The sequence below is a fragment of the Balaenoptera ricei genome, chromosome 14, assembly GCF_028023285.1.
Source record: "Balaenoptera ricei isolate mBalRic1 chromosome 14, mBalRic1.hap2, whole genome shotgun sequence".
Taxonomy (NCBI): Eukaryota; Metazoa; Chordata; class Mammalia; order Artiodactyla; family Balaenopteridae; genus Balaenoptera; species Balaenoptera ricei.
Genome location: NC_082652.1, coordinates 19,036,142 through 19,060,958, shown reverse-complemented (window position 1 = coordinate 19,060,958; position 24,817 = coordinate 19,036,142). Strand labels below are relative to the sequence as shown.

General features: G+C 46.8%; 1 protein-coding gene across 17 annotated transcripts in view; it reads left to right on the top strand.

Annotated features, from left to right (window-relative positions):
- LOC132347410 (acetyl-CoA carboxylase 2) overlaps positions 1–24,817 on the top strand; it is a 142,516-nt gene that overhangs the window by 67,613 nt on the left and 50,086 nt on the right. For all 17 annotated transcript variants that reach the window (XR_009497178.1, XM_059893850.1, XM_059893853.1 and 14 more), the window contains 15 exons: positions 1,300–1,409; positions 1,624–1,705; positions 3,243–3,341; positions 4,341–4,450; positions 4,545–4,655; positions 7,595–7,804; positions 8,093–8,263; positions 10,478–10,639; positions 12,479–12,642; positions 15,719–15,869; positions 15,968–16,071; positions 17,130–17,211; positions 19,674–19,819; positions 20,969–21,119; positions 22,412–22,546. Coding sequence is in view for 16 of the 17 variants with exons in the window: in XM_059893850.1 (XP_059749833.1) it covers positions 1,300–1,409; positions 1,624–1,705; positions 3,243–3,341; positions 4,341–4,450; positions 4,545–4,655; positions 7,595–7,804; positions 8,093–8,263; positions 10,478–10,639; positions 12,479–12,642; positions 15,719–15,869; positions 15,968–16,071; positions 17,130–17,211; positions 19,674–19,819; positions 20,969–21,119; positions 22,412–22,546 (1,988 nt within the window). In the remaining variant the exon portion in view is untranslated. The remainder of the gene's footprint in view (positions 1–1,299; positions 1,410–1,623; positions 1,706–3,242; positions 3,342–4,340; positions 4,451–4,544; positions 4,656–7,594; positions 7,805–8,092; positions 8,264–10,477; positions 10,640–12,478; positions 12,643–15,718; positions 15,870–15,967; positions 16,072–17,129; positions 17,212–19,673; positions 19,820–20,968; positions 21,120–22,411; positions 22,547–24,817) is intronic.

Sequence of the window (24,817 nt, the reverse complement as noted above, 5' to 3'; positions counted from 1 at the left end):
AGAGGCAGGCGGGCCGGAAGGAGGCATGGCTCTCGAGTTTCTTTCCAAGTCTGCACATAAAGTTCGACATCATTCCTCTTCAGGGTCTTCGAGAATTTCATAGTACAGATGTACCAACTCCTGACTTTTGATTGAGTCTAGCTTTTCACAGTTCACAACACTGCCACATGAACACCCTCTTACATCAGTCTTTGGCCTCGTCGATGAGTGTTTTCTTAGAACATATTTCTAGAAGTGGGATTCTGGTTTTAAAGAACATGAATATTTTTAAATCTAAACATTGTATTGTATTCAGCTTTGAAAAGGAAGGGAATCCTGTCTCATGTTACAGCAGGGATGAACCTTGAGGACATTATGCTCAGTGAAGTAAGCCAGTCAAATACTCTATGATTCCACTTACATGGGGCACCTAGAGTTGTCAAATTCTTAGAGACAGAAAGTAGAATGGTGGTTGCCAGGGGCTTCGGGGAGGGGAAGGGGGAGTTGTCATTTTATGGGTATCGAGTTTGAGATGCGTGAGATTAAAAAGTTCTGGAGATCTGTTTCACAACAATGTGAATACTTGAGAGTATGGTGCTGTACACTTCAAAAGTGATTAAGATGGTAAATTTTGTTATGTGTTGTTTTTTTTTTTACCATGATTAAAAACAAACATTGTATTGTTTAATGGCTAAACAATATTAAGATAAACCTTAAATAAGAATTTTTAGGGAGTTCCCTGGTTGCCTACTGGTTAGAATTCCAGGCTTTCACTACCGTGGCCTGGGTTCAGTCCCTGGTCGGGGAACTGAGATCCCGCAAGCCACGTGGCAAGGCCAAAAATTAAAAAAAAAAAGAATTTTTAAAACCCACCTCTAATCCGACTATCTTGATAGCTTGTTTCCTTCTTTTTTGTTGCTTTCCAGGCCTTGTCCAGACACCCATGTGTTTTCTTTTTTTTTTTTTTTTTTGATGTGGACCACTTTTGAAGTCTTTATTGTTTATGTTTTGGTTTTTTTTGGCCATGAGGCATGTGGGATCTTAGCTCCCCAACCAGGGATCGAACCCACACCCCCTGCATTGGAAGCACAGAGTCTTAACCACTGGACCTCCAGGGAACTCCCCAGATACACATATATTTTCACATGATTAAAGTCATACTCAGTTTCCTTGGAACTATCATATACATTTGTCCATCGTTGCCCTAGAATCTTCACGGTTATCCTTTTAGTGGCGGTGCATGGTGGCATCCTGCAGATGTCCTGTCCTCGACTTCAGTCTCTCAGCCCTTCTTTTCTTTTCTCTCCTGTTTAATCCCAGAGTATATCAAGATGGCAGATCAGTATGTCCCCGTCCCAGGAGGGCCCAACAACAACAATTATGCCAACGTGGAGCTGATTGTGGACATTGCCAAGAGGATCCCCGTGCAGGTAAGTCAGACGGGACACCCCAGTCTACCCACGGCGTGGGTGACGCCCTGAGCGCTGGAGCAACCTGATTCCGCAGTTTGGAAGGGATGGAGGAGCTGGGTCCTAGGAGACTCTGAAATCCAGGGCTGATGTGACCCAGCAAAGAGCTTCTGGGGTGTGATGGGAGGCGAGTTCTTGAAGAAAGACCTTTGTTCATGCCTCTCTGTGTTTGCAGGCGGTGTGGGCTGGCTGGGGCCATGCTTCTGAAAACCCCAAACTTCCGGAGCTCCTGCACAAGCACGAGATTGCTTTCTTAGGTAGAGTGTGCCTCCATCGGATGTGTGGGAATTGGGGTGTTGATGGGATGCTTGGTGGGTCAGATTCTCTTTAATACAGCCCTGTAAGGAGGGGACCAGTTTGATATTCCCAAATCACACTTTCATGGTCAGGAGCAAATGAATCCAGGGGTGGGAGGTCATGTGGATAGGTCGGCCAGCCCAGGGAAATAGGAGCCATTACCATGGTTACCACAGCAGAATAATGCCGGGCAAGCAGAACCCTCTGCTGGTGTTCCTGTTGGTACTGAGATACCAGTCATGTTCAGATTTCTAACTAGGATTGGAAACCTTTCTGATAAGGCCACACCTTTTCTTGGGCTGTTCTCAGACCTTTGAAATGCCCTCAGCCCCTGGGACCAGAGCCCCTCATCTCTACTATTTATTAGGTAAAATGATACTTATTGTCTATGGCATCTGTTTGTTTCAGGATTTGGATTTGAAATTTGTAAACTTTGCTCAGTTACACTCTCTGTTACGTGTGATGGGAATCATTTACCATCCCCAATAAATCCCTATTGCTGCTTCTTATCTCTGGGCCCACAACCCAGACTCGCATATAAAGCAGCTTGGTGCTAAGTCAATACCTGATATTCACCTAAGGGTCTGCCTGGTGACCTGTGCTCGCTGATGTGTTCTTTGTCCATGACCTCTGATTGGCTGTCACATGGGACTCTCATTATCTCTCATGTTTAATTCTGGAGATTGATGGTCCAGCCCCAGAGCCAGCCAACTACAGCCCAGGCCAAATCTGGCCTGCTGCCTCTTTTGTAAATAAAGTTTTGTTTTTTGTTTTTTTTAAATAAATTTATTTTATTTTATTTATTTATTTTTGGCTGCATTGGGTCTTCGTTGCTGCGCGCGGGCTTTCTATAGTTACGACAAGAGGGGGCTACTCTTCGTTGCGGTGCGCGGGCTTCTCATTGCCGTAGCTTCTCTTGTTGCGGAGCACGGGCTCTAGGCACGTGGGCTTCAGTAGTTGTGGCACGTGGGCTCAGTAGTTGTGGCTCGTGGGCTCCAGAGCGCACCTCAGTAGTTGTAGCGCACGGGCTTAGTTGCTCCGTGGCATGTGGGATCTTCCCGGCCCAGGGCTCGAACCCGTGTCCCCTGCATTGGCAGGCAGATTCTTAACCACTGCACCACCAGGGAAATCCCGTAAATAAAGTTTTATTGAAACATGGCCCTGCCCATTCATTTATGTATTGCTTATGGCTCGTTATAGAAAAAGTTTGCATGGTCTAGTGTTTTGAGGTGCTGGCTTGCCCCCTTGGTCTAGCTTTTTGCTAGTGAACTTTGTATAGGCCACAGAGCTTTGGTTGTAAATCACGTTTACAATCCACATGTATTGAAAGTAGACTGGTAAAGTAGCAGACTAATAGATTTTTTTCTTCCCCAACTTGATGTTAAATCCTTGGAAGCTGGGACTTGGGGACTTTTCTTTGGGTACCTGGTTGGCACCCGGCTTCCAGGGCCTTGTGGCTGACTTGAGTCTGCCTTCCCCTTTGCCCCAATCCCTCAGGCCCTCCCAGCGAGGCCATGTGGGCACTGGGAGACAAGATCGCCTCCACCATCGTGGCCCAGACGCTGCAGATCCCAACGCTGCCCTGGAGCGGAAGCGGTAAGCGACCCTGAACCTCACTTCGGGGGAACTCCTGGGCCCAATCTTGCTAATGTGAGCAGAGGGGGTGACAGGAGTATACTTTTTTAATTCTTTCATTAAAAATTTTTTCAATGATCATGAAAGTGGTCCTATTTCATTGTAGACAACTTAGAAAATAGGAGAAGTACAGAAAAAGAAATAGAAATCCTTTATAATCGACTGACCCGGTTTTTATCATTTGTTATATTGTTCCAGCCTTTTTTCTAGGCACATCCTTTAAAAAACCAGAGCTCTTACATTTAATAGTTTGTGACTTGTTTTTTCTCACTAATCTTTCTATGTCAGTAAATACATTTTACAGCATTTAAAAATGCCTGCATAAGACTATATTATACAGACATACCGTAATTGACTTAACAATCCTCTATAGTTATACATTTAGGTTGTTTCCGATGAATTTTTTTCTAATTTTGAAAATATTGAAAGCTTTGATAGTCCTGTACCTAACTTTCTATGTCCATTTTAATCACTTCCTTAGGATAAATTCCTAAAAGTGGAATTTCTAGGATAAATTAAAAAAATAAACAGGAAAAACGTCTCAAGAGTTTCTTATTCAGTTTGATTTTTTTCCTCCAAAGATTGAATTTTAAATTTAGAATGAAAAGTTTGTTTCTGTTTTTGTTTTTTTTTTAAATCTTCACAGGGTTTTGGAAAGTAATGAGTCGCATACGAATGACTCCATAAGGTAGAGTTGGAGTTGGGAATTTTTTGGATTCAGGTTAATATGGCTGTTCTTGGTAGACTCAAGTCTGAATTTTCTTAAGCTTGGTTTCCCATTCAGGGTTGAATCAGTCCTTAAGGAAATTAAAATCCACTGCAGGAAGCTGAAGGGCTGTGTCTGAATTCTGCTGGTCTAGAGGCCAGGTCTAGAGTGGCTTTGGTGGGAAGAGGCCCTGTGTTTCTGTGTCATGTCTATGCTCTTTTGGGGAAGATTCAGTTTTCTTTGTGACCCTCCAGGTCTGACGGTGGAGTGGGCAGAAGATAGTCTGCAGCCGGGGCAAAGGATCAGCGTCCCAGAGTACATTTACAACGATGGTTGCGTGAAAGATGTCGATGAGGGCTTGGAGGTAAACGCTCCTGGGGGGTCAGGTGCCAGAACCCTCTCAACATCCTGGTAGCAGCGGAAACCTCTAAAGTGGTCTGTTTGTCCTTTGCCCCCAGGCAGCAGAAAAAATTGGTTTTCCCTTGATGATCAAAGCTTCTGAAGGCGGTGGAGGGAAAGGCATCCGGAAGGCAGAGACTGCTGAGGACTTCCCAATACTTTTCAGACAAGTGAGCAGTTCGCGCTGCATATTTTTCCATGTGTCTTTGGGAATTGTGTTTATTCAGTTGGTGGCCACCAGATTCTTTCCACTAACATTGTTGTGTCACAATCAAGAGGACACTTGCGGGAGCTGCAATATTGCTGTGTTGTGTTGCAAAACAAATGCATACATTTTTACTCGCAGAAGTCCAAGATTTTTGTTGATCTGTACACTATTTCCTTAAGATGTTTGATTCTATGAATCAGTGTGTCTCTAAAGGATTTCAGAGGTATCTGCTTGTGTCTATATTTGTCTATCGAGAGATGGGATATTTTGTACATTTTAGCAGTTTCAATATTTTTAACATTTCTAGACAATTGATTTTTATTGTCCGAACGAATTGTATATTTACTTATTTGTAGCTGGTTTTCCACTTTTAAAACATTATGCCCAGGGGGTAGGGGAAGGGATAAATTAGGAGCCTGCGATTAACATACACACACTACTACGTATAAAATAGATAACAAACAAGGGCCTACTGTATAGCATGGGAACTATACTTAATATTATGTAATAACCTATAAGGGAAAAGAATCTGAAAGAAAAAAATATATATATAAAACTGAATTGGGCTTCTCTGGTGGCACAGTGGTTAAGAATCCACCTGCCAATGCAGGGGACACGGGTTCAAGCCCTGGTCCGGGGGAAGATCCCACATGCCGCGGAGCAACTAAGCCTGTGCGCCACAACTACTGAGCCTGCGCTCTAGAGCCCGTGCTCTGCAACAAGAGAAGCCACCACAATGAGAAGCCCACACACCGCAACAACGAGTAACCCCCGCTCACCGCAGCTAGAGAAAGCCTGTATGCAGCAACGAAGACCCAACGCAGCCAAAAATAAAATAAAAAAAACAAAAAACACTGAATTGCTGTGCCGTACAGTTGAAACGTACATAATATAGTAAATCAACTATACGTCAATTAAAAATTTTTTTAAAACGTCACCTAACTGTAGATTAAAGAAAAACCCGTTATGCCCATTGTTGGCAATGTTTATAAAAATTCATACTGGTAATCTTCCTGTTCTTAACCCAACTATTTTAATATTTCTAGGTTTTCTTGTAGACCTTGCTCACATATATATTTAATTTATTTTATTTTTTAAATTTTTATTTTTTTATTGAAGTATAGTGATTTACGATGTTTCAGGTGTACAGCGAAGTGATTCAGTTATACATATATACCTCTTCTTTTTCACATTCTTTCCTATTATAGGTTATTACAAAATATTTACATGTATATTTTAAGGAGTTGTATTTGGCCTACACAATATTTTGTTCTACGTTTAAAAAATTTCAAATTGTGGATCATAAACAGTTTTACCCTGTCCAGTCCTTATGGTTATTTTGATGATTGCACAGTATTCCCTATGTGGCCATTGTCTTATTTATCAAACCTTTGCTTTTTTGTGAAATGTTAAGCTTGCTTCCATTTTCATTATTATACACAGTGCCACTATAATATAATATGGTATTTAATACTATAAATAATATTTAGCTTTTTTTTCCTCTTCTGAATTATTTTCTTGGGTAAAGACCGTGGGGAAAGAGGGATTTAGTTAAATAGCATGTACTTTACACGCACTGACAAATACATACCAGTAAATTGCGTTCTCAAAAGGTTTACCGATTATACAGCTGTGGGCCATGTGTGAGTATTATATAAAGTAGTGGTTTCACTACCACATGCCCCTATTGGGATGTACTGGTTTGGGAGTATTTTGGGGGGAAGAATTTATATTTTTGGGAAAGTTGCAACAGCAGTACAGAGTCCCCATCTACCTTTCACCTCCTTTCCCCTATTGTTAACATCTTTTGTAACAGTACCATGACTGTCACAACTAAGAGATTAATTTCATTAATCCATGTCTATTAAGTGAACACCAGACTTGATTTGGATCACCCCACTTCTCCCCACTAATATCCCCTTTCTGTTTCAGGATCCAGTCCTGGATCCTACCTTGCATTTAGGGGTTGTACAGATTTTAAAGCTTTTTTCTTTCTTTTTTAAAAAACAGGCTTTACTCTTTAGGGTAGTTTTTAATTCACAGCAAAATTAAGTGGAAAGGACAGAGTTCCCATATACCCCCTGTTCCCCAACCACATGCAGAGCCTCCCCCAAGCTTGCTTTTTTTAGTTACATGAGTGCAATATGAAAATGTTCTCAGTGTCAACACTCAGGCAATTCAGTCATACGTTACGAATAAAAAAGGAAAGGTCCCTTTCGCAACAACACCTCTCAACCCCTCACCCCTTCTCAGATGTAACCCCTGTTAGCCACTGGGTTTCTTTCCAGTACTTTTACTGTAGTATAGACTTTTACATAGACCTTCATATAATTCTGTTTTATTATTTTTCACATAGGTGGGATCATCCCATGTGTTATTGCAACTTGCTTTTACAAAGAATTTGTCTTAGAAATAATTCCATGTGAACACTTATTTTTACTTCATTTTTAAGGGTCTCTGGACAACATGCCTATGAGACAATGCCTTTCAGACATTAAAAGTATGGAGTAAGTCGGTCTGTAGGTTCCACTGAGGAGAGCTGGCTGAGAGAGTGAATTAAGTGGGAGGAAGAGAAGCCTACAGAGTAGTGTGTTTTGGTTCTATTTTTGTTTCAAGAAACATTTTCTCTGTACGCATAGAAGAAAACCAATTTGTACCCAACTCTTAACAGCATATTATCCTTAGGAGATGGTGTTGCAGGAGAATTTCAGTTTCTGCATTATGTATTTTTATCATATTTGACTTAAAAACCACGAGAATGTAATGTCTTTGAGAGAGGTAAAACTAAAAGATCGGCAAAACCAAGGGCATCCCTGCCATCGTTTCGCGCCCTCTTTGGAGAACTTCCTGCTCCAGCCCTGCTTCCCCAGGGAAGAGCCAGCCACCCTGCCGTCCCCCCAGGTGCAGAGCGAGATCCCCGGCTCCCCAGTCTTTCTCATGAAGCTGGCCCAGCACGCCCATCACCTGGAGGTCCAGCTCCTCGCTGACCAGTATGGGAACGCCGTGTCCCTGTTTGGGCGCGACTGTTCCATCCAGCGGAGGCATCAGAAGATCATAGAGGAGGCGCCGGCCACCATTGCCGCGCCAGCCGTGTTCGAGATCATGGAGCAGGTGGGCTCTGGGGAGTTCGGGGGGAGGTATCTCAGCTCAGAACCATCAAGAGCTCTCAACAGTCCAAGTTGCCAAAGTGGGGTGGGTGTCCAAGAAGAGACCAAGTGGCGGTGGGGGACCCATCGTGGAGATGATTTCAGCCTCACACGGGGTTACTGGAGTACAGTCTCGGAGGTCCCAAGGTAGCTTACACACAGCAGGTCCTCAGCCTGCCTTTGGTGAGGGAGCTAGTACGTTTTCCCCGAGACAACCACTGGAAGCCCCTCGCCCACCTCCGTCTCTCTGCAGTGTGCCGTGCGCCTGGCCAAGACCGTGGGCTACGTGAGCGCGGGGACCGTTGAATACCTCTACAGCCAGGATGGCAGCTTCCACTTCTTGGAGCTGAATCCCCGCCTGCAGGTGGAACATCCCTGCACGGAAATGATCGCCGATGTCAACCTGCCGGCCGCCCAGCTACAGGCAAGGAAACGGGCTCCGAGCCCTGGGGCTTCTTCTGCCCAGAGTGGGGGTCCCCTGTCCTGCTCAGATTAGACCTCCCTGCTCGTCTCTTGGCTGGTGTCCTGGGGAGTGACTGTTTTAATGTGTGGGTAGCACGGAGAGCCATGCAGTGGTTTGTCACCTTCATCTGGCCATATAGCCCCTGGAGAAACTGGCAAAAGCCATGGACCTTCACCCTGGAAAAATCTATTTTATACAATTTGGGGGCATTTGTAGACCTCCCCAGTACCCGTTCATAGACCTTTTTTTCATTACAGCCTCCTCATGCAGCCCTTTTAGACATTTCCACCCCTAATTTCTCCCCTATGAAATGTTAATATCACAGGTATACTGTATATCAGTTTGGATACTGTAGATATAGCTGTACGTTATACAGGCATACCTTGTTTTATTGCACTTCGCTTTATTGCATTTTTTTGTTTGTTTTTTTTGTTTTTTACAAATTGAAGGTTTGTGACAACCTGTGTTGAGCAAGTTATAATGGTGCCATTTTTCCAACAGCATTTGCTTGTTTCGTGTCTGTGTCACATTTTGCTAATTCTTGCAATATTTCAAACCCTCCACTATCAAAAAGATTAAGACTTTCTGAAGGCTCAGGTGATGATTAGCATTTTTTAGCAATAAAGTATTTTTTATTTAAGGTACGCACATTGTTCTTTCAGACATACTGCTATTGCACGCTTAATAGACTACAGTATAGTGTAAATGGAACTTTTATATGTGCTGGGAATCCAAAAAATTTGTGTGACTTGCTTTATTGCAATATTTGCTTTATTGTGGTGGTCGGAATTGAACCCCCAATATCGCCAAGGTCTGCCTGTACATAGAAAGAGTAAGATTATTTTCACCCCCAAGAACAAATGTTTGCCCTCTTGGGCTCACCCCTGCTAAGAACATGTCACCCAGAGTTAGGAACTCTTGCATTAATAGAAACTCTTTAAATTTTTTATTAATATCTCCTTCCTTCCTCCCTTTCTTTCTTTCTTGAAAATTTCTTTTAAATTTTTAAAAAATTTTGATTAAATTTAATTAACTGAAAATTTAATTTAATTAGTTTTTACTTTGATTTAATTAGAACTTAACTTTAATGTCTTAAAAATCCTCCCAGAGTTTTTATTCCGTTTTTTATTTTGCTTATTTTTTTCAGTTTGAAAAATTTCAGAAAAGTTGCAAAAATAATACAATTAACACCCATACCCTGCACCTCGGTCCACCACTTGTTAGCATCTGACCACATTTGCTTCCTCTCTCTCTATTTGTGTTTTTGTATAATTTTTTGTTTTTTCTTGGCTCAACCTTTTGAGAGATGTTTTGGCTTGAACTTATGCCACTTTGCCTCTAAATCTTTCGGATAAGAACCTCCCGGGAATAATACCGCGGTAGAATCGCCCCACTCCAGAAACAGAGCTTTGACACCCTCCAGTTACCTATCTGTTACTTACTGTCCACAGGAAAGTTTTCCCTGTTGTCCCAATAATTTGTTGCTGTCCTTTGTTTTTCAAGTCCAGGATCCAGTCCAGGCCCCATACATCCCTTTCCATTTTCATGTCTCCTAATCTCTTTAATCTGGAACCATTCCCCCGTCTTATTTTTTTGTCCTGGATGTTGACATTTGTGAAGTGTTCAGGCAGAATGTCCCTCCATTTGGATTTGCCTGGTCATTTCTTCCTGCTGGAAGTCACTTAAACACTTTGGCAGGATATTACACAGGTACCACTGGGTCCCTGTTAGTGTGTCACATCCAAAGACCCAGCAGATTCAGTTTGATCTTTTGGTTCACCTGGTGTCCGTCACTGTCTGTTTTTCACTCGGTCCTCCAGCCCAGCTTTCCCTGTGTCCTTCACAAAACCTTCTTTGACTCTGCAGCTGGACACCATTCCCCCACCCCTTCCACAGCACTAAGGATCTGTAGCTTTTATTTGATGCTCGCGATGTTGTTCTGTGACTGTCGCTTCTTTTCCCAGAGACACAGTTCACTCCTTGGGGGCAGGATCAAGCCATCTGTCTTTCTCTCTCTGTGCCTCTCCTGCCACCGTGTCGCCCGGTCTGGTGGGCACAGGAGGAGCTCAGTATATCCGAAATCATTCACCACCCCCCCCCAACCTCCATCGCCTCTAGCACTGGCCTCCGCATTTGGGCACTGACCCTCTTTTGAGATGGATTTCTTGATTTCAGATCGCCATGGGTGTGCCTCTGCACCGGCTGAAGGATATCCGGCTTCTGTATGGAGAGTCCCCATGGGGGGTGACGCCCATTTCTTTTGAGACCCCTTCCAACCCTCCCATCGCCCGAGGCCACGTCATTGCGGCCAGAATCACCAGTGAAAACCCAGACGAGGCAAGTCTGAGGGCCCTGAGTTTCCACCATCTCCGACCTCCCAGCGTGTGGCAGACCCCGAACCTTAGCCTGTTGAGACACCCAGGTTCACAGTTTACAGGCGAGGACGCTGGGATGCGGGAAGGGACATGTCACGGTTTATCCACATGTTATGTGTCCCAGGTACCGGGCAGATGCCTTCATGTGTCAGTTACGTGACAGCCCTGCCACTGGGCATTGTGACCCCACATTACAGCTCGAGAGGTTGGGGTGACCACCTTCACGCCCGGGACTTGCTGAGGCCATGGCCAAGCCCCACTGGTGGACTTTACAGACCACGTCCATCTTTGGGACAGCCAGGTTTTAGAGCACAGGTCCTTGGATTTCTGGCCCCATGAACTTTTTGCTGCAACATACAATCTGGTTCATTCTAAGGAGTCCCTATGTGACTTGTTCTTACTTGTGCCTTAAGATACCAACCAGCTGGCATCTGTCAAGTTTACATGCTTACTGACAGTTGATTGTCACATAATCTCCATAATCTACCACAATTTTGTTGTTTAATAACTACATTTAAGAAATTTGGGAGAAGAGAGGTTTAGGTTTTTTTTTACCTCTCACCTTTTCTTTTTGTAAATAAATTTATTTATTTATTTATTTATTTTTGGCTGCATTGGGTCTTCGTTGCTGTGCCCGGGCTTCCTCTAGTTGTGGAGAGCAGGGGCTACTCTTCATTGCGGTGCGCGGGCTTCTCACTGCGGTGGCTTCTCTTGTTGCAGAGCACGGGCTCTAGGTTCGCGGGCTTCAGTAGTTGTGGCATGTGGGCTCTAGAGCGCAGGCTCAGTAGTTGTGGTGCACGGGCTTAGTTGCTGTGCGGCATGTGGGATCTTCCAGACCAGGGCTCAAACCCACGTCCCCTGCATTGGCAGGCGAATTCTTAACCACTGTGCCACCAGGGAAGTCCTCCCACCCCACCCCCACCTTTTTAATGGAAGAATTTTAAACTATGGTGACTGTATTAGTTTGGGATCTTTGGCTACAGGCGAACAGTCAGTTCTGATGGTGGACAAGCAAAACGGGAAATTTTCAGAGGGTTGATGCCTTGTTCACAGGTGCCTGGGAGGATGGAGGATCACGTGTAGAAATAGCCCAGGCACCTGGAACTTTCCATCTCTTGCCTCCAGGCATGTCTGCCAAAACGAATGCCTCCATCACAAGCTTCAAGAGTTCTAATCCCAGCAAGAGGATCCAACCCACCCCCCTTTACCACAATTATACTCAGAAGGGGTTGTGCCATCCCCGCAAAGGGAATTATGTGTGTGTTAGCATCAGCAAGGGCTAACACTGGATTTCCTTACCTGCTGAAATTTTCATAATCTGGAATTGGAAATCCAGCTCCTCTTTTTTTTTTTTTTTTGGCTGCGCTGCACAGCATGTGGGATCTTAGCTCCCTGACCAGGGATTGAACCCGTGGCCCCTGCAGTGGAAGCGCGGAGTCTTAACCACTGGACCACCAGGGAAATCCCGCCAACTCCTCTTTTATTTACAGTTTTTATTGTCAACAATGGCAAACATTTAAAATCAGTATGTACCTTCACTCAGCTCCATCAGTGATCACCGGTCCCAACTTGGTGGTGGTTTTTTGACTTTTTTTTTTTTTTAAGTAAAAATGACACACATTGACGTGCTCACCTGGAAACACCTGCACCCCTAGTGAGAAGTATCAGTGTTTTATTCATCACGCTAAGCTCTTGGGTGTGTGGGGGTGGGGGCTCTTGGGTTTTCCTAGGATTTAATTCTGATGAAAATATATCTGGAGTAACGATTTCTTCCATTTTGCTTTTTCTGTCTGGGCTCCAGGGGTTTAAGCCGAGCTCTGGAACGGTCCAGGAGTTGAATTTCCGCAGCAGCAAGAACGTGTGGGGTTATTTCAGCGTGGCTGCCACTGGAGGCTTACATGAATTTGCCGATTCCCAGTTTGGGCACTGCTTCTCCTGGGGAGAGAACCGGGAAGAGGCCATTTCGTCAGTATCTCCCTCCCTCCCTTCCTTCCCTCCCTCTCTTTGAGAAACTAAAAATTAGCCTGCTGCTTCAGATGCAGCAGCACTTTAGGAGACGAAGAGCAGACCCTATTTTAAATACCCTATGCTGAAGTCCGAGAACCCAGTCTGTCCTCTTCCCGTGCTTGAGATCCATGACATACGTGAAATCAGTTCACCAAGGTCATTGGTCTTGAGCTTATTACAGGTCGATCTTGAAGGAGATCCAAAGAATGTTCAAGGTGATTCTAAAAGTTTAAAAGGTGCTGAGTACTATAGCCTTTTTTAAAAAGGTGGTGCTGGTTGGGATGGGGCTGGGGATTCTTTTAAATTTAAACCTCATAAGTGGTTCCTGGAGGAACCTACATTGACAAAGAAGCTTACAAATTCCAAAACCTCCACATCTTTTTTTTAATTGTTGAAGTATAGTTGATTTATAATGTCGTGTTAATTACTGCGGTATAGCAAAGTGATTCAGTTATACCTATACATACATTCTTTTTTTTAACATTCTTTTCCATTATGGTTTATCATAGGACATTGAATATAGTTCTCTGTGCTATACACTAGGACCTCGGTGTGTATCCATTCTATATTTAAAAGCTTACATCTGCTAATCCCAACCTCCCACTCCATCCTCCCCCAACTCCCTCCCCCTTGGGAACCACCAGTTTGTTCTCTATGTCTGTGATCCTGTTTCTGTTTCATAGATAGGTTCATTTGTGTCATATTTTAGATTCCACATATAACTGATACCATATGGTATTTGTCTTTCTCTTTCTGATTTACTTCACTTAGTATGATAATCTCTAGTTGCATGCATGTTGCTGCAGATGGCATTGTTTCATTCTTTTTTATGGCTGAGTACTGTTCCATTGTGTATATTTACCTCATCTTCTTTATCCATTCATCCGTCAATGGACATTTAGGTTGTTTTCATGTCTTGGCTACTGTGATAGTGCTGCTATGAACATAGTGGTGCATGTATCTTTTTAAATTAGAGTATTGTCCAGATATATGCCCGGGAGTGGGATTGCTAGATCATATGGTAATTTTTTTTTTTTTTTTTTTTTTTTTTTAAATTTATTGGCTATTATCTGTGCTCTACGCACTCTCCTCAGGGGTCTACAGTGTCTTATCTCTTTTTTATTTATTTATTTATTTATTTATTTATTTATTGCTGTGTTGGGTCTTCGCTTCTGTGCGAGGGCTTTCTCTAGTTGTGGCAAGTGGGGGCCACTCTTCATCGCGGTGCGCGGGCCTCTCATTATCGCGGCCTCTCTTGTTGCGGAGCACAGGCTCCAGACGCGCAGGCTCAGTAATTGTGGCTCACGGGCCTAGTTGCTCCGTGGCATGTGGGATCTTCCCAGACCGGGGCTCGAACCCGTGTCCCCTGCATTGGCAGGCAGATTCTCAACCACTGCGCCACCAGGGAAGCCCTCATATGGTAATTTTATTTTTAGTTTTCTGAGGAACCTCCATACTGTTTTCCACAGTGGCTGTACCAACTTACATTCCCACCAACAGTGTAGGAGGGTTTCCCTTTTCTCCACACCCTCTCTAGCATTTGTTATTTGTAGACTTTTTAATGATGGCCATTCTGACCAGTGTGAGGTGGTACCTCACTGTAGTTTTGATTTTCATTTCCCTAAAAATTAGCAGTCAAAACCCCCGCATCTTAATATTTCTCCTGCCTTGACCTGGGAACAAAAAGGTAAACACCAGTTCAGTTTGTAAAATTAAACATTCTTGTGGAGGTGTCTTTTAGAGTGAAAAATCCCTAAGACATTTCATTTGAAAAGCATTTAAATCTGTCTGGCCTGGGGCGCTTAGCCATGAATTAAATGGAGTTTGGTGCTTTTGAGGGAGAGAGTTTCTTTGCCAGCTTTGAGTAATTCATCTTAATCAGTGAAAAGTTGAGACGCTTGGAGCAAATAAGGATTAATAAAAGGTGGGATGGTGGTCAGCCAGCCCAGCTGTCTCTCAGTGAAGTGACCTGTGGCTTGTCCCACACTGTGAGTGGCCAGTAATCACTTCAGCAGAATAGGAAGGAAAAATTCCAGCTCTTATTGCTGTCAGTGTGCAAGAGGGGGATCAACTGTCCCTGTCTTCCCAGGACTGAGTGTTTCCTGGGATGTGGGATTTCTCAGTGCTAAAACTGGGAAAGTCCTGAGCCACACGGGACAAGTTGGTCACCTTTGAATCCAGTGGCTCAGCCTGTAGATGCAGGTTCGGGTCCCACACCCAACTTGCAGTAGCCTATTTGACACCCTCATTTAACCTCACTGCGTCTTCATTTTCTTACCCTCCCGCTGGGGTCTCGTGGCCCCTTTGTCACACCTGCTGACAGAACGCAGGAGCATCGTAACTGGTGTGAAAGCTCTCCTCTCCCACGAAGTGTTCTTATGCCCCCTCTTCCTCTGGTGCCTTTCCCCAAAACACTCTCCCTATGATTTCATGGAGAGTGGAGGTTTCTGCCCTTTGGACTGGACACCCTGTTTGGGGGGAGGCAGCCCCTCTGGGAAACGGGAGGTGGTTACAGCCAAGCACGTGTGGGCTGGTGACCGCCATGCCCAGAGTGGGGCACTGGTGTTGGCCACCTACTCGTGCACCCCAGGCACACCGGACAGCTGTGTGGACAGGTAAAGAGCGGCTCGTTCTTGGGACACTGGGGGATTTTGATAGGTCCAGCGGGGGAGGGAGTCAGAGCAACTGGCATGGTTAATAACAATTATAATCACTGTAATAAATCATAGCAGCTAAGGTTTATTGATCAGTGACCATGTGCTTTATACAGACTGTCTCATTTTAATCCCCAAGCATCTGTGTGAAGGCAAGGTTATTCCCCCATCTTCCAGATGAGGAAACTGAGGCCCAGGCAGTTAAGTCACTGGCCCAAGATTTGCTGTACCAGTCAATGCTGGAGCTGACATTGCCCCAAGCCGTCTGACTCAGGGCCCTCCCTAAACTTCTGTGCGGTTCTGACTCACTGGAAACCACTCCAGAACTCTGATGACGCATACGTTAATTGGGAAAACAATCCGTGTGCCTTCCCCTCAAGGAACATGGTGGTGGCTTTGAAGGAACTGTCCATCCGGGGCGACTTCAGGACCACCGTGGAATATCTCACCAACCTCCTGGAGACCGAGAGCTTCCAGAACAACGACATTGACACCAGCTGGTTGGATAATCTCATCGCCGAGAAAGTGCAGGTGGGGAGCTGCACGTGTCTCCCCTGGGGGTCCTGGAGCCCTCCTGGCTCCCCGTGGCTTTGGTCGCTGTGGATACTGACATGCAGAGTCTCTCCCAGGCCGAGAAGCCGGATATCATGCTCGGGGTGGTGTGCGGAGCCTTGAACGTGGCTGACTCGATGTTCAGGACCTGCATGACGGATTTCTTACACTCGCTGGAAAGGTGGGGCCCATGGGTACTTCCTTTCCCCTCTTGGGATACGTGTTGGTGGCAAGTAAGGCAGAAACATGCTTTATTTGGGTGTAAATCCATCACCAAGCAATTAGTGAACCTCTCCTACATGCCTGCCTCTGTAGAATTCCTTGGATAAACCTGGACTGCCCTAGAAGAGGCTGGGGTAGGGGGCGGGAGGGGAGGGATACTCAAGGCCAAGGCGGCCATCATCCTATAGACAGCAGTGCGCTTATTCGTGCTGACCTGTGCAAGGTACGTCGTAACACTCAGGAGTTCAGTAGAGGAGGAGGTGGATTTGAGAAGCAAAGCAGGTTATAGGTCACCTCTACAAATGGTTCTTTCCCATACCCTCACCTGAATCAGGTGACCAGTGAAATGGACCCTGTGGAAGTGGCCAGGAGCTCCCTCTTAGGATGGACCAGGGTTTCCCACCCTCAGCACCGCTGACATTTTGGGCTGGGTCATCTTTTGTGGTGAGGGCTGTCCTGTGGGACAGGGTAGGAAGTTAGCAGCGTCCCTGGTCCCATCCATTGCATCCCCTCTCCCCCTGGAAGTCAGGACCATCAAGTATGTCTCCAGATATTGCCAGATGTCCTCGGGGTAGAGGCAAACCCTACCCTCCCACCCCACATTGAAAACCACTGTGGTAGGCAAAGGAAACTACTGAAAGGGAACTAGAAGGGCGAAAGTTCTTAGTGCTTGGATAATACGCTTTTGAATGGTAATAGAATCACAATCCGTGCATTCGTTTCCTTCATAAGCAGGCGGCAGAATTCCCACGTAAGGAATTTTTTCAAGAAGAAGCAATATGGTTATTGCTTCTTAGAGAGCCTTTTTGAAATGTCACATCCCGTAGCAAGAGCAGTTTCCTTAAGTTCTAAGGGAGGTCAGGTTCCTTGGGACTCTCCATTCCTTGCCTTTTATCAGTCAGGTGTGTTGATAGTTAGAAGAGGCAAAGAGTGGATGGGTTTTCATATCCAGGGGATGGATGGCTGCAGAGTTCTTGGTCACTCCCAAACTGACCACAGGTCTGTCTTCTCTCTCAGGGGCCAGGTCCTCCCCGCAGACTCTCTGCTGAACATTGTGGATGTAGAATTAATCTACGGAGGCGTTAAGTACATCCTCAAGGTAAAGGTCTCTGTTAGATGTCTCCCACACTCTGGTGGCTCAAGGGAGTTTTATTTCTGCGATGGGCCATCCCTGCAGTGGATTTTCTCATGCTTGGTCCCAGGACTCCCCGTGCAGTCCTGTGACCTTGAAATCTAAGGTCTTTGGATTCCAGAACCCATAGGCTTGAGCCACGCACACAAGGCACGATAGAGCGTGTATTGGTTTCCCGTGTCTGCCGTAATGAAGTCCCATAAACTGGTGTCACTTCAAACAACAGAAATTTATAGTCTCTCAGTTCTGGAGGCCAGAAGTCCAAAATCAAGGTGTTGGCTGGGCCATGGTCTCTTTGAAGGCTCCCAGGGAGCATGCATTCCTAGCTTCTGGTAGTTGTGGGCAGTCCGTGGTGGTCCTTAGCTTGTAGGTTGTCACTCCAGTCTCTACCAGTCTCTGGCTTTGTACGGCCACCTTCTCTGAGTGTGTCTGTGTCTGTCTGTCTGTCTTCACATCCTTATCCTTCTGTGCCTGTCTCTCTGGGTCTCTTCTCTTACAAGAACACCAGTCAGACTGGATTTAGGGTTCAGCCTAATCCAGCACAACCCCTCCTTAACTAACTACATCTGCAAAGACCCTATTTCCATTAAGGTCACAAGCTGAGGTTCCAGGGAGGACATGAATTTGGGGGGGACATAATTCAACCCCTTACAAAGTGTGAGCCGGACCATTGCTCAAGAGCAGAGCGTGTGGGTGCATTTCCCAGGGCTGTGAGACTGGCTTTGTCCAGCGTCTCTGCACCGAGAATGAATGTGTGGATTTCCGACTGCTTCCGGGTCTATCACCGGCATCCCTAGAGCTTGTCAGGGTTGCTCTCCTCTGTTGGAAGTATCTAGTTACCCGTCCTGAGCCATCCCTGGCCAATTCAGCAGAGTATCAAAGAATATTTGAGATGTGCGAGCACAGGATGAGCCCCCCGGGTCCAAGTCGGGGTGACCTTCGGGAGCGATGTGTCTCCGGGAAGCCAGGGCCTCCCCAGCACTTCCCAGCCTCACATTCCATGGAAAAGGCAACAGAATTTTTATTTTCTCTTACCTGATTTTTAACATTGCTGAGCACACATTGAACTTTCAACTCTGGAGATTTTTCAGGCTTCGTTCAGCCAAACGAGCGTGTTATCCACGTAACGTGTGTAAAATCGCTTCCCTTTTGGCCCTGATGCTTCCTGGCTACCTTTGGGGGCCTGGGTCCCCTCACCTTGATTTTAAATATGACACATGCTCGTTGTAGAAAATGTCAAAACAGCAAACAAGCGTGAAGCGTCAGAAAAACAGTCCACCATGGGGGAGTTCCCTGGTGGTCTAGTGGTTAGGATTCTGCGCTTTCACTGCTGTGGCCCGGGTTCAGACGTTTTAGAAGACCTCTTTTCAGTTATTTTTTTCCTTATGCATTGATTTTATAAAGTTAAGATCATAGTGCAAATGTTTTTACTGCTTTGATATTATCATGGCCTATAGTTTCCCCCTGTCATTAGCAAGTTTTCCTTAACATCAGTTTAGAGTCTGCAGCACGGTCCAACAGAACTTTCCGCAGGTATGGAAATGTTCTAAATCTGCTCTGTCCAGTATGGGCCACCTGGGGCTATGGAGCACTTGAAATGTGGCGAGTGTAACTGAGGAGCTGAATTTTACCTTTCATTTAATTTTAATTAACTTACATTTGAACATCTGGCTAGGGGCTACCATATTTGACAGTGCAGGTCTAGAACATTCCATGGCAGCACCCACTGTTGGAGAGCTCGTTTGATTCTAGGTTTTCCCGTTACCATAAATAATGTGGCAATAAATATACCTCTATTTCTTGCCATCTTTTGTCACTATATATATATTTTAGAGGTTGAGGGCTCTTTAGGGTGTTAGTTTTCTGAGAGCACATACTTTGAACTGAGGGCCAGGTGGGGCTGGTATTTCAGATTGAAATGCAGAGCCGAGGCCAGGACCTGGCTGTATATGTCTCCTTCCAGCGTCCCAGATCCACTGTGTGTCCCTGGGCAGGGCCAGGTCTAGTGGGCAAAGCCCTAGTCCATGTCTAGGCCACTGATGGAGGCCCCAGGTCTGCCTCACCCAGAGCAAGGCCCCCATCTCCCTGGCTCCCAGGGCAGCCCTGCTTGGAGACAGGACCGGAAGAAAGCCCCCAGCCCTCCAGGGCACACAGTGGACAGTGATGCCCGGCCTGGGTCTACACCTGCGGCCGGCAGCCTCTAGCCCACCCACGGGGCAGGTGTGGCTCGCTGACCCCGGGCTCCCTCCCCGTCGCCGCTCCCTTGGGGTGAGTGAGGGCTGGCCCTCGAGAGGTGAGGTGTCCACCCCAGCACTCCCGCCGTGGACACTAGCCTTTGCTTGTGGTCAGGGGGGCCAGGCGGTGCTCTGGGGGCACAGGGCCAAGCAGGCATCCTCATTTCCGGTGGGGACATTGAACTGTCCCCACAGGTGGCCCGGCAGTCTCCAACCACGTTCGTCCTCATCATGAACAGCAGTCACATCGAGATCGACGCCCACCGGCTGAACGACGGGGGGCTGCTGCTGTCCTACAGTGGCAGCAGCTACACCACGTACCTGAAGGAGGAGGTCGACAGGTGTGTGGTCGTGGAGGGCACACAGAGCCAGCTCTCCCCTGCGGGTCTGAGGGTCTTCGCTAAGGCACCTTCTCTGGAACATTCTGGGGCTCCTGGAGAGGTTAATCTCTCGGCTGGAATTCCATGCAGCTGGCAGGCATATATGGGAGGCTCCCAGGAGGCCCTTTTCTAGTGTTGGGAGGATTCAGAGCCGAATGGGACGTGACTCCCAGCTCCACGGCCTGCGAGGTGTGTGCTGAGTGCCAGCGGCTCCGGGTCTGAGCTGCAGTGTCCGTACCCATCAGATCAAGGCTTGGAGAAGATGAGGCCGTCCGATTAGGGAAGGGGCTATTTATTGAGCATCTGCTTACACCAGATGCCGGGCTACGTGTTAGGATGCAGCCGTGGTCATGACTCATGGAGTCTGTCGGGGAAGAGACACGTGGAACAAGCAGGTGGCGGCGGGAAAGCTTGCTCTGTGTCTGGCTGGGTGGAGGATGGGATGATCCGGAAGCACTTTGCACAGGAGCATCGCGTGTCCTCCTGCTCCAGCGCGTCTGACCACCCTGAGCTCACACGATGAATCACAGACTCGCCCATCCCCATGGACAGGCAGCAAAGACCCTCCCGACCAAGAGAATAAGATGGGGAGGAGTAGGGTTCCAGAGGCCCCATGCCTGAAAAAGCTCCAGTTAGGTTCCCTTCCGAGTCCTCGATGGAAGAAGGTGGACTAGATTCATCCCAGATCGGTGGTTTTTAACCTCTTTTTAACCCGTGTTCCATCTGCCAAGAATATTCAAGATGATTATAAGCTCCATCCATGGGGCATGCTCTTCCCAGTGCTAAGGCGAAGGCTTTCAGTGGGTCAGTATTTACTGAATAATAGTGATTGACTGCTTTCTCTACGCCAGGGCCTGTTGGAATTATGTCAGGAAAAGGAACTAGTTTTCAGCCAGTAAAGGGTCCCACCCAGCTCACTCCCAAAGTCTCTGCGGTAACTGTCAAATGCTACCATTTGGGAAAAATGGAGTGAGTCCCTCAAACCACACGCAGGGTGATGCTCACGGCTGCCTTTAGGAAGGGAGGATGCCGTCGAAACCCTGGCGCGGGCACCTGGGTCGATGGTCCGCCCCAGTCTCCCCACCACCTCCCCGCTCCTTCTCTCTCCAGTTACCGAATCACCATCGGCAACAAGACGTGTGTGTTTGAGAAGGAGAATGATCCCACGGTCCTGAGAGCCCCTTCGGCGGGGAAGCTGATACAGTACATGGTGGAGGACGGGGGCCACATCGAGGCTGGGGGCAGCTATGCTGAGATAGAGGTGACCGCAGACCTGGCCCCCTGGGAGGGGGGTAGGGCGGCAGCCAGGTCTCCCTTACACCCCCTCCCCCAGGGAGGGCCATCTGCCAACGCTGCTTCACCTAAGCCAACAGACCTCCCCTCTCACCTGGGCTGTCATCTGCAGATTCCTAAGAGAGCCATGTGTGTGGGGTTCAGCCCCAATTCCCTGCAATATCCAAAGGGAAAAAAAATCTCAAAAATGTATACCCCCCCCAAGGAGTGAGTAAGGACGGATGAATCATGATGCGGACAATTAAAAAGTGGTAAGCCAACAGAAGCAAAGCACTTCCCACGTGGCAAGCACTGTTCTAAGCATTTCATCTGTCTTTAATTACCTTCTTTAATCTTCCCAGCAATCATATAAGTTGGACACAAATGGGACCCCCATTTTGTACATGAAGACGCGGGGCCCAGGCAGGCTAAGGAACTCACTCAAGGTCACACTAAGCCAGGATTCAAACCCTGCCTCCATTCTCTGCTGCCCAGGGAAATAGTGATTTTTGTAATGAAAATATAACAACGGTAGTAGCTGATGCTTGTCGGCCTCCTACTATGTGCCATCCTGTTTCATCCTTATCAGCGCCCTGTGAGGCAAGACTGTCATTTCTTCCCATTTTACTGTTGGGGAAACTGAGGCTCAGAGAGGGGAAGGCATGTGCTGGAGATCACAGAGTGATGGGTGGAAGCAGGGGTTCCAACCCAGGCCTGGCTGACTTGGGTGCCCAAGCTGTGAACTTCTGAGCAAAGGGTGGGACAGTCCTGTCAGTCTGCAGCCCACACGTGATAACAAAACTCATCACATCCACACGGCCAGACTCTCAGACCAGTTCAAGGGGCTGACGACTGTACTGCAGTCATGTTCTTCATTCCCCAGAGGGTTTTCTCACTGCCTTTAAAAAACGGAGCTGGTGACAAAATGCACCGCATTTTAGGAATGTGTGTGTCAGTCACCCTACATCATATGATTCATCTGTATTTCTAAGAGAGAGGCCTTCCTTTGGAAATAAAGATCAGTTTCCATGTCTGTAAAATGGGCACAATGAACACCTGCCTCCCTGGCTGGCTTTGCAGATGGAAAAAATTTATGCCCGGCGCTGTGCCTGGTACACAACAGATTGTGTAAATGCTGGTTCCCTCTCTACCCTCCGCTTGAACTCTGCCCACAGAGTCATTCAATGTAAATGACACGGTCCCTGCTCCAGAGTTACTAGTTTGGGGTGACACAGGCCAGTCCTAGTGGGCTCCATCTAATTTCTTCTTTCTGCAAAACAGGTGATGAAGATGATCATGACCCTGAATGTGCAGGAAAGTGGCCGGGTGAAGTATGTCAAGCGCCCAGGGGCTGTGTTGGAAGCAGGCTGTGTGGTGGCCAGGCTGGAGCTCGATGACCCTTCTAAAGTGCACCCGGTATGTGGCACCCGGCACAGCTACCCCGTGAGCCAGACAGGCTTGTGGCCCCGGCTCTCCTGCCACCACCCGCCCCCAGCAGCCAGCATGACGGGCGTAGGAGTGTGCCTGCCTGTGCCCACATCCTTCTCAGCAGCTTCCCATCCCACTTAGAATAAAAGCCATGTGTTTCCGATGATCTCCAAGACCCCCCATGAGCTGTGCCCCGCTTTCTTCCCTGGCTTCATCTTTTCTCCCACTACCCCTCCCTTAATCGAATGCTCCAGACCCATCCCCCTGGGGCCAGCTCCCTCTGCCTGGAAGAACCTTCTCCCAGACGCCCACAGGGGAAGGGTTCCTTCTGTGAACTTTGACGCAGACGTCATCCCCCCAGTGCGTTATATAGAGCTGTCGTGTCTCCGTGACATGACATGACTTACCCTCCTAGAGTAAGCCAGGCCTGCGGGGAGGTGGCTCACCATTTATGCATGTAATTTTGTTTTCTCTACAATAATTAGTGTATATGCCCAGGAAAAAAGAAAAGCTAGAAAAGCATTTTTAAAAAAAATCAAATCGACTCTTTTCTTCATACTATTCTATTAGTTTCATTTGTTTTCTTCTTCTTTTCATTATTCTTTTTAGAGGGTTCCCAAAGCTAGAAATAGACTGAGCTTTGTTAGATCACCAGGAAGGTCTGTGCCTGTGTTGTGATTCCTTTTAGCAAATGTTTCCCGGGCTAGATTCTTTTTTTTTTTTTTTTTTTTTTTTTTTTAAATTTTATAGCTACTTTATTTATTTATTTATTATTTATTTTTGGCTGTGTTGGGTCTTCGGTTCGTGCGAGGGCTTTCTCTAGTTGCGGCAAGCGGGGGCCACTCTTCATCGCGGTGCGGGGACCGCTCTTCATCGCGGTGCGCGGGCCTTTCACTATCGCGGCCCCTCCCGTTGCGGGGCACAGGCTCCAGACGCGCAGGCTCAGTAGTTGTGGCTCACGGGCCCAGCTGCTCCGTGGCATGTGGGATCTTCCCAGACCAGAGCTCGAACCCGTGTCCCCTGCATTAGCAGGCAGATTCTCAACCACTGCGCCACCAGGGAAGCCCCCGGGCTAGATTCTTGAGACAGCGCCCAGCCACAGGTCAGGAGGCTCACAGATGCCAGTGAGAAAGACGGGCAGATAAGCCTTTGTAATTCAGCTCGGTGAGTGCAGTCAGAGGGACTGCCCTTGGCCGCTGGCTGTGAGGGCCCAGGTGGAGAAGCCAGCAGCAGATTGTGGAGAAAGGAAACCCTCTGGTTAATCTTCAAGGGTGATCTTCAAGGAGGCTGCAGGGTTGGGAGTGGAGTCGAGGGCCGGGAAGCTGAGGGTTCTGGGCCAGCAGAATAGCATGCCCCAGCTCCTGGGTCCCAGTGCCTCACACAGTTGGTGTTGAGTGGATATTTGTAGAATAAATTAACAGACGAATGGATACATTAAGTCAGTGTTGCCCCTTTGGGGACTTTTTATCTGGGGATCGTTTAAGGCTAAATGTTTATGATTTACAAAAAGCACGTACACTTGCATGAGAGTTTCCTAAATTTTCACCCTGCTAGGCATTCATCTTTAGGGTTCAAGTGAGACTGAAATAAATAGAAAAAAACAGGAAGATGATCTTGGTTAGAAAGCAAAGCAAAACAAAAACATCTGTCGACAAAAATAATAAACAGTCTTTAATAGGAATAGAGAAGAGTTTTATTTGAACCAAACTGAGGACCATAGCCCGAAAGACAACCTTTCAGATAACTCTGAGGAACTGCTCCCAAGGAGCATTTTTTTCAGCACAGTTTTATGTCTTGTCAGAACAAAGAACATAAAACAAGTCAGGGATACATTCCTTCAAGGTTTCAAAACATACACACACACACACACACACACACACACACACACACACACACAAACACAAACACAAACAGAACAGATCAGCACGTACACGGCGAGTCCATATGGCCTTGACAGCTGGGAAGGGAATCTTATCATCAAAGGAGAACCAGCATTGGCATCCGAGGAAGGGAGGCATTTCATCTTTATTTTTAACATGGACATTCTTTACTTCTGGTCAGTGCGCCCTTTTCTTTAATAATTAAAGCAGATGTACAATGTATGTTTGATTGGCTACAAACTGGCTGCTCTAGTTAGCATGAAATTCAAATTAACTCATGTAGAAGCCAGAATGACTTCCCCAGATCTCAACATGTGAACTTTTTTTTTTATCACATCTAACGCCCTCCAAAATTATTTGGGGTACATAACTGACTCTG